Raw genomic sequence first — 9,568 nt, 5'->3', positions numbered from 1 at the left:
CAGATCAGTGGAATAATGACCCAACAATTTTGAAGTGGCTAGATATGGCATATTGCCTATAAAATTGATAAAAAGTTGCAAGCGAAAAAACTTTAAAATTATAACAAAAATCAAATTTTGAGATAGATTTTGACGTAATATTGAGAAAATGATACCATATTTCACCTTTCCTTTTCTGTTCTATTCTCTCTGTTTTGTTGTAGAAAAATGGGGGAGGGGGCTCTTCCTTCCATCTGTATGCCAGTGGGCACAACACTTTGACCAATCTGATGCAATAACAACAATTACTGATATGGAGAGGTCTCGAGATAATGAACAAATCAATGAAGTGAGGGAGCGGGTGCGAAGTTTTATTGCCCCCCCCCCATATCCTCCAAAATAAAGTAAATTTAAAAATAAAAGGATAAGGGAAAGGGAAAAAAATAGAAAATGATAGGTAAAATAGAGAAAAGGAGAAGGAAGAGAAGGAAAAGAGAAAAGTAAAGAGACGAAAAGGAACGTGGAAAATAATTTGAATTTTCTTTTCGTTCATATTGGTTACATATTACTGTCATACGCTTTCCAAAAATTATTTGCCTTGAGTCTGCCTGGCTATCGCTTCAACGCATTCAATATTTGAAACGAGTGATCAGGCATCTAGCCAATAACGTTTGAATGGGCGTGAAATGAGTAATGAATCTCGAATACTTAATGTTTTGTGGTTTTTCTCTGATTCTGATTGTGGTTATATCCGACCATGCAGTGCCCCCCTCCCCCCCCCCCGCCTTGAGGGGCACCAAAATATATTTAGTCAAATATGTATGTCATGCATAATCAAGTGAGAACCTACTTTTTGGGGGGGTGGGGGGGTTGTCGAAAATTCCCTGTACAAAATGTCCCCCTTTGAAAAATCATCGATCCGCCCCTGATGATGTTGATGATGATCATCATGATGATGACGATGTTGCTAATGATGACGACGATGATGTTAACAAAGTGTCCTTTTTAACTTGAGAATAACGCTGAAAAACAGAAAGAAAAGTAAGGAGGAGGTATTTATACCCGTGTTTAATTTACGGCCTCGTAACGGCCGGGCCGACCCCCATAGGCCTACTTTTCAGAATGGAATATCTCGCGCTTAGAAAGAGGGATAGGAAGAAAGACATCATTTTCATATGATGACAAAATGTCCTTTGAATGTCCCGGTCCTAGGTAAAAATAATCAGCTTGCACTTCCCGCTTGCATCATTTCTTAATTGCGATCAACATCCACTTCACAATTTTTCTACATAGTGCTTGAAATAATGCTTAATTTGTTCCCTTCACAGATCGGAATATCAAATATTTTCAGCTCGCGCTTCGCACTCGCATTATTGATTTTCATGATAAAAAAAAATATTCCGAATGCCCAGATACTAGGTTTAAATATAAAACATGCGCACGCATTTTTTTTAAGAGGCGCAGCTGGTTCATCATTTAAAACGTGCAAAGTTATCAAATTTCAGACCACAATATCAATTTTTTTTGCTCGTGCTTCGCGCTCGCATTATATATAGGAAGGCCGAGTTACCCATCCATTTCATGATTAAAACAAAACATTCATAGAGTGTCCCGTTTTTTGGTCTGAATCTCGTTTTTTCCGCTCAAGCTTCGCGCACGCATTGTTTAGTTATATACCTGTCCCGTTGAAAATTACAGAAAGTTCGCCCCCGAAACGCCCCCAAAGAGAAAAAAAAAGGAAAAGGAAAAAAAAAGCGATAGGAGAAATGGGACGAAGAAAGATATAGCTTTGTTGCCATTCCTTCTTTTTTGTCAAAAGAATAAAAACATAAACGAAAGGTTGGTCTTCTCTCTTCAAACAAAATTTTGCTTCCGCGCTCCGCGCGGGAAATATATCAAAAGCGCCTTTCCCTTTTGCATCCCACAATTCTTTCTACTCCGTTTTTCCCCTTCCCGGCTGTGGGAATTGTATATTCTCGCCAGAAATCATAAATTATACCTTGGTGTATAAGAGTATGACAATTATTTTTTCATTGCATTGACACAAAAGGTCCGCTCTTCTGTTCGGAGCGGGTAAACCTTACCGTCACTTCCCGACTCCCCAAATTTCTTTCGCTATTGTTCAGCAAGTAGTTTTTTGGCAAAGTATATCTGCTCAAAGAGGGAGGCATTAAATTCGTGCCTTGTTATATGCTAAAGTATGTATGATATGAAACTTTTTACTATTATTGCTGCACATCCATCTCCTGTCTTGTTTTGTGGCATTGATTTCAAAATTTTAATATCACTGAAGTTTCTTAATCAAATATAAGGAAGCGCTTAATACATGTTTTAATATGAGCGAAATTGCACAATTTTTTTTCTTCTAAAATAAATGAGAACGGTTTCCGTGCTTCGCGATTAAGTCCCTCTTCTAGCTTGCATCATCCCTTTCACATTTTGAGCTCATTTTTCTTCTTAAGCGAGTTAAAGTCTAAGAAATGTCAAAATTATAACAGGTTAAAGTTTCAGAGAAATTTCTCAAATTCAGCGCTTCGACGCCATTCGCGGAAAGGAATGGGGCCTATTTCCTACGCGGTTGTTTGAGCGGCCGATCACGGAAAATGTGGGTGATTTTTTTTTCGCCCCCCCCCCCCCCCCCCCCCATTGACGAAAGCTGGATCCGTCCCTGGTTGTTGTTGATGATGATGATGATAATCATGATGACAATAAATGTAATGTGGAGCGTTGTGGCTCAGTGGATTAGTCTTCGGACTTTGAAACAGAGGGTCGTGGGTTTGAATCCCAGCCATGGCGTAATTTCCCTCAGCAAGAAACTGATCCATAGTGTACGTGCTGCACTCAACCCATGTGAGGTAAATGGGTACCGGTAGGAAGTAATTCCTTAAAAAGCTGTGTGCGCTATGAACGCCTAGCTTAGCCGGGTAATATAGGAGCGCCTTGAGCACCTAACAAGGTGAATATGTGCGCAATATAAATACCATATATTATTATTATTAATCATTATAATGATACAAATAAGAAGAATGATACAACAATAGGTAATAATGAATAGTATCAAAGTGGTAGGCCTCTTGGTAATATTTAATGTAGAATATGAGAGAAATACCAAACAGAAACATGTAAAAAAAAATATTAATATTCAATTTTAAAAACAAACGTCCGTCATCCACTCAATCAAATATCGAAGAACTCATTGTAGATACGCATTGTTCTGAAAATACCGTTATTTTGTGAGAACTTTCGACGACATGTCTCTTTCAAATATCACATGAAACCTGTGTTTGCAACGCGGGGCAGGGGCTTGGCAGAAATCGCCCGCGGTCAATTCTGGATCCACCCCCTGTTACCATGGTTACAATTAAAGCGGAAATGTGATTTAAACCGGATTCTACTTGCTACTTCCGAAACTGTAATTCACGGTGTTCTACTAAACAAAAACACCAATTTGCAGAGGTTTTACTAATCTTAGCCCTGTGTTTGCCCTAAACCTGTAGAATATCTAAGACAAGATGAACATGATGAATGCTCAGGGGAAGATGCTGTTCTTTTTCTCTTTGGTCATCATCGTTGCTGCGTGTTCGACCGGGGTACTAGCGGGATGTTGTTGTCCTACATACTGGTCTGCTTTCGGACAAAACTGCTACAGGTAAATCAAAATTATCAACAAAGTCGTTCTTTTAATTTGTTAAGTGGCTGTGACATTGCATTTGAATTTGAAGTATCGGATAAATGAAATAGATCAGTTTTTCAGACTTTTTAAAGCAACATAGGCAAACGTGGACATGAATAGGCCTATATGTCTATCGATTTTACATGAATTAATTCAATGAGAATTAGCTCAACACTATTATCAGTGACAAGCGTCATTACCCTATCTCATAAAACGATGTAAATCAGCTAGTTCACTTTGCTCGCTTACTTTCATGTATTCTTTAACATTTTCACTTTGTGTAAGACTATTGGCTATCTCACCCAGTAAACTCTGGCATTATTTGCAGTTTTTCATATTTTAACTCTTTTGTTTTTAAAGATGATCGAGTGATCCCCTGATAGCAGATTTTAATGTAAATTCTGTATTGAAATTATAATATAATTCGTCCTTGGGTCTCCGCCCTCTTTCCGATCCGGTCATTTAGGTTTTTCGCCTCCAACAAATCCTGGGAGGACGCAGAAAACTCCTGCCAGTCGTATAGTGTGCCCTCTCTTGGCAGTGGAGGGACAATTATCGACAGTGTTGGGCATCTTGTCTCTATTCATTCTGAGGAAGAACAAAACTTCGTCTCAACAGTTTTCAGAGGTAGGTAAAGGGGGGGGGGTCGCTTGCCCCACCCAGAAAACAAAACAAAAATCAAGATCAAGGGGGGGGGGAGAAAGGGAAAGAAAATGAAATAGTGAATGGTGGAATATTTTCTGAAAATATCTCAAAATCCATCACAAAATTTGACTTTTGAACTTAATATGTCGAAAATTTTGCCCGATACTCTCTATCCGGCCACACTCTTAAAACAAATCAGTCAAATTGACTATACCAGTAGTCAACTGGTTGCAAATGAAACCAAAGCTCTTATTATTCTATTACAAGGAACTATATTATACGTAGATTAGGACATGCATGCCTTATATTAGCATGCAAGATGGCAACGCTTGCAAATCCTAGAGCTTATTTATCTCTTCAGCTCAGGTAGCATATACTGTAATTTGACATTCTATTATACCTAATTAATGAAATGAGACGATACCTCTGAGGTCAACTGGTTGATTATTAGCTGATAAAGTTTATCGACCTTTCTTACAACGAATTACTTCTTGTATTACAACGACGTACTTCTTGCATGACAGTTTGTTTATCATTAAGACATTAATTTTCCCTCTTTTTTGCATTTTTTTGCGATTTGATATTAATGTAAACCCAGTGTATACGATTGAATCATCCGTTAAGATCTAAGGTCTTTAACACATGTCATTGGCCATGCTTCTATATTATTAGCGCATTTTGGCTTACATTGTTTGCAACTGCTTAGTTTCATTTTAATGATTCGTAATAGACAGAGCAGATAATGATATTTGACTTCACCTGGCAACATACTAGTAGTTTATTTTTGTCTCTGTTTTCCAAATCTATATATTTACAATATTAGTTATGCAAACTCATGTATCGCACTCTTTGCGGATACCCCCCCCCCCCCCCACACACACACACACTATTGCGTGTCTTAATTTCCTGAAGTGCACAATTTAACTCATGAGTATTTCAAATTGTACATATAGCGAACAGTTCTCGACACGCAACGCTTGATCCTCGATCAACGACTCAACATTCATAATGTAGGTTTAAATTTTGTACATCTTATTGCATAACCAATGACAATCTTAACTTGGTGCTAGCAAACATTTTGGTTTTTTAAATCAAGAATGGCCCCTTTCTGGGTGTCAACTTTTTAGGCCGTGTATCCTTCTGTTATGATAACAATGTACCCATCCGTCTAATGTATGCAATTACTTGAACAATATACCAAATACTTGAGTTTTAATCGCAATATCAGATCGAGTCAGCTGAATGCTTTCCGTGTGCCCTTATTCTTTTTAGACAAACGGTTGAAAGTAAATCATGAGGTGCAGATGGTTTCTTGGATGAATGTGTCAGCTCCCAATGTTGCATGCTTTTCTTGCATCTTATTACAATGCTTACAATTTCGATAAATGAACCTTTGAATTCGCTTTCACCATGTTTCTTGAGAGATGGCAATTTTCTTGGGTACCTTGCCTTGCTCCAGATTCTCAAGCATATTTGACATTGTGTCAGCTGCAGCATTCACCAATTACCATATTGCATTATCATGACAGTAGTAGCCCATATACTGTTTAACTTACAATCATTATTGATTCACTCTGTAGTTTGGAATTCAACAGCCTAATTTCTGACTATAGTTGCAGTTGCATAACGGCGGAAAGGTTGAATTCGATCCTGCATAACACGACAGCGACTGGAAAGCGTTTAGTAACTGGATGAGAACCCCCCCCCCCCCCGAAAACAAATCTGGTTTGAGTTATCATCGCTTTGGTGACATTGTATCCAAAACTATTTATTTATATATATTATTACATACTATTTTAAATTTCTTGCCATTGGTTGTTTGTTGATAAATATAAAAAAAAGTAAATTTTGTTCTTTAAGATTTCATATACTAAAAAAAGTTAATACTGTGGGGCTCTTGTGGTGGACAGCGTCGCGCAAAAATAGTGGGGTACGTTTCCATTGTTAAAGCAAATGTTTTTTTAACTGTTCATCGAACATCTGCTGAATTGTTATCGTTTTCATAAAGGTATAATCAACGATTTTATATTTCCCTAAAGGGAGAAATGCAAAATATTCTTATTTATCCCTTATCACGTGGGTTAGTCTATATCATCAATTATCCGGGGTTTGGTTTTGTGTTTTTCATTTTTTTTAAGTTCGTATTTATTTTTTTATATGTATTTCTTTTTATTTCATGTTTTCTCTTGTTTGTTTCAATCGTTTTTCGTTTCCCCCTCTTCTATCCTACACCATGAGTAGTAATGGTTGTTTTCTTATCTGGTCTGGTTCCGGTTTCTTATCTCTTCTCTTCCCATTTTACTCTTCTTCCTTTAAACTTGTATTGTCTTTTTCTATTGAACAGCATATCTTTTTTTCTTACGTTTCCCTCTTCTTGCACAGTAACAGGAGCATTAACATGGCGACGTGTCTACTCTTTTAGCGTATCTAGTGTAATTCTTCCCAGCTCATATAGTCCAGGATAGGCGCAATAGAAAATTGACCAAACCTTGTTTTTTCATATATACCATATATTTCTTTATTTTCTTGTCAATTCGAGGGTGCTGATTATGAATCTGAATGATGCCACTCGTGTAACCTTGAGCATTTTCCGCAAATTGGCAAAATCTAATATGGCCGCCAAAATATGCATATTACCCATGAAAATCATAAAATTGCCAGCAAATTGGCTATAAAATGTATGTAATTGTGTTGCAGGAGTGAAATACTCTCTGAAGAAAAAACAAACATTTTTTGACAAAATATTTATTTCTTGATATCCAAAATTAATTGGATAATTAATAATTAAAAAACATAATTTCTAAAGAAATATATCATTCAGGTTTTAAGTTTGTGTTTAATACTGTATTTTGACTTTCAAAATGGCCGCCATAGACATTGATTGTATATACAATGCGAACTAGGAAGTAAATTTTCACACGAGTGAGCACCATAAATGCACGTAATTGCTAATAATTTTATGCTAAATGATTTATACCTGATTTATTGTCAATGTATGTTTGTTACATTTATGTTATATTATATTGTTATGTAGAAGAAAAATAAATTCAAATCAAATCAAATCAAATCAAATCAAAATGGCCACCACAGACCTCTGTATATCCTATTATGTACAAATAAATAGGGAACATTAATTTTTCACAAAAATTATCACTAAAATGCAAATAATTGTGGTCTATGGACGAAGTAATATATGAAAGTCATCAGTGCTAACATGATTATATCATTTATTATGTCATGTATGGGAAAATTGTTGTATTTAATATTTAAAATAGCTTCCACTGTGCCATATAGTATTATTTTCTATGGCAAAGGGGCCAACAAACATCGCAAGATTGAGCACTAAAATGCAAATTATTAAGAGAATCGAGTGGAATACTGACTAAAATCACGATTGCTAACGAAATATTATGTACAAATTATGATAAATACTGTATTTTGATATTAAAAAATGGCCGCCAAAGGCCCTAACAGTATTATGTACAATGAGAAAGAGGACCAAAGAAATCAGAGTGAGCACTGAAATGCATTTATTTGTGATAAATAAATGGGATACTGTCTAAAAATCATAATTTCTAAAGAAATATATCATTCAGGTTTTAAGTTTGTGCTTCATGCTGTATTTTGACTTTCAAAATGGCCGCCATAGACATTGATTGTATAGACAATGCGAACTAGGAAGTAAATTTTCACATGAGTGAGCACCATAAATGCACGTAATTGTGATCTATGAGTAAAATATCAAACGCAACTCTAAAAATCACGCGCAACTTGATTTTCAACCAATCAACAGCGCGCATTTTGGACTTGCGATTGATTTTTTGACTTGCGTTTAAACTCTTTCTGCAACGGGCCCCAAAGCATAACTTCTAACAAGATATATCAGTTCCTCTAAAGTACTTAGAGAAAGCGCTATATCGTTTAACGTATGATATCATCATCATCATTATCACCATCATTATTATTATCATCATCATCATCATTATTATTATTATTATTATTATTATTGTTATTATTATTATTATTATTATCATTATCATTATTATCACGTTTATCATTTTTACTATCATTGGTTTTATTATTTTATTATTATTATTATAATTATCATTATAATGAATGATATCAATATTTATTATTATCCTTTGCATAATTCTGTCAGACTGCACCGACGGCCATGTGGCTTGGACTACACGATACATCAACTGAAGGTGAATTCGAATGGACAGACGGGACTCCGATGGACTTCACCAAGTGGTCACCAGGACAACCAGATAACTGGAGGACATTGGAGGATTGTGGGCAGATGAGAAGCGATTATGGAAACAACTTGTGGAATGACGCAGGATGCCAAAACGTGCCCTATTTCATTTGCAAACTTCCGGCTAAGTAGAGATGAAATGATAACGACGGTGACAATAAAAACATAAAACTTAATTAAAAAGACGAAAACCTTTCTCTCATGAAGCAACCACCAGTTCTCTCCATTATTCTAAGTACATGTGTTTTTGTGAAGAGGATGGTGGTCAAGAATGAAGCAAATTAATACACTGGGTTGCAAAGCTTTCGGCACGTGGCCTTCTTCAGTATTGATCAGCTAGAAATAAACATGGCAAATGTTGTTTCATCATTACTTTATAAAAGTTTAAAGACACTGATATAATATGTATATATATATATATATATATATATATATACATAAAGAGACCAGGTCAATCGTTCCATTCCAAACAAAATAATGGCAGGTCAATGCATGGATTATAAAACAAGTAACACGTACCAATATAGAAAATTATTTAGAGTAACATAAATGCAGGAAAATAATCAGTTAAAGCTGTTGTTGATATCACGTTGAAAAAAAAAACACTTCATCAATTTTCCTAAATTAGAGTTGGATATGTAGATGGAATTAATTAATTATTGCATATAATTTGAAATGTAGAATAAGCAACAGAAAGAATATGATGGTGAATAACAGCTAATTAAAGCAAAACCAAAACAAATGTGAAAAAATTTATATGGTAATTATTTAACAAGGATCATACCCAACAGAAATTAAAAAAAGTAAATAAAATGAAAAAATTAAATCACATTTGAAGTGGTGTTATGGTACCGTGTGTGTTGTTTACAAAGTAAAATGTATATAGGCGAGTAAAGAGAGCAAAGTGAGAAAATTGAAGTAAAATGAGTGCATTTGAGCAGAACTGATGAACAATACAAGGTAAAAATGGCTTAACGTAGGACACATACGGTATAAGGTAAACAAAATATATT

General features: G+C 35.5%; 1 protein-coding gene across 1 annotated transcript; it reads left to right on the top strand.

Moving 5' to 3' along the window:
- The first annotated feature begins 3,395 nt into the window (after nucleotides 1–3,395).
- Nucleotides 3,396–9,364, top strand: LOC135157076 (echinoidin-like). The gene is made up of 4 exons (XM_064111563.1): nucleotides 3,396–3,628; nucleotides 4,119–4,279; nucleotides 5,570–5,583; nucleotides 8,457–9,364. Exons 1-4 carry the CDS (start codon nucleotides 3,492–3,494, stop codon nucleotides 8,685–8,687), a joined length of 543 nt encoding a protein of 180 aa, XP_063967633.1. The 5' UTR covers nucleotides 3,396–3,491; the 3' UTR covers nucleotides 8,688–9,364.
- The last annotated feature ends 204 nt before the right edge of the window (nucleotides 9,365–9,568 follow it).

Source organism: Lytechinus pictus, chromosome 16, assembly GCF_037042905.1.
Source record: "Lytechinus pictus isolate F3 Inbred chromosome 16, Lp3.0, whole genome shotgun sequence".
In the NCBI taxonomy this organism is placed as follows: Eukaryota; Metazoa; Echinodermata; class Echinoidea; order Temnopleuroida; family Toxopneustidae; genus Lytechinus; species Lytechinus pictus.
The sequence above is the reverse complement of the archived record's forward strand: the minus strand, read 5'-3'. Positions and strand labels throughout refer to the sequence as shown.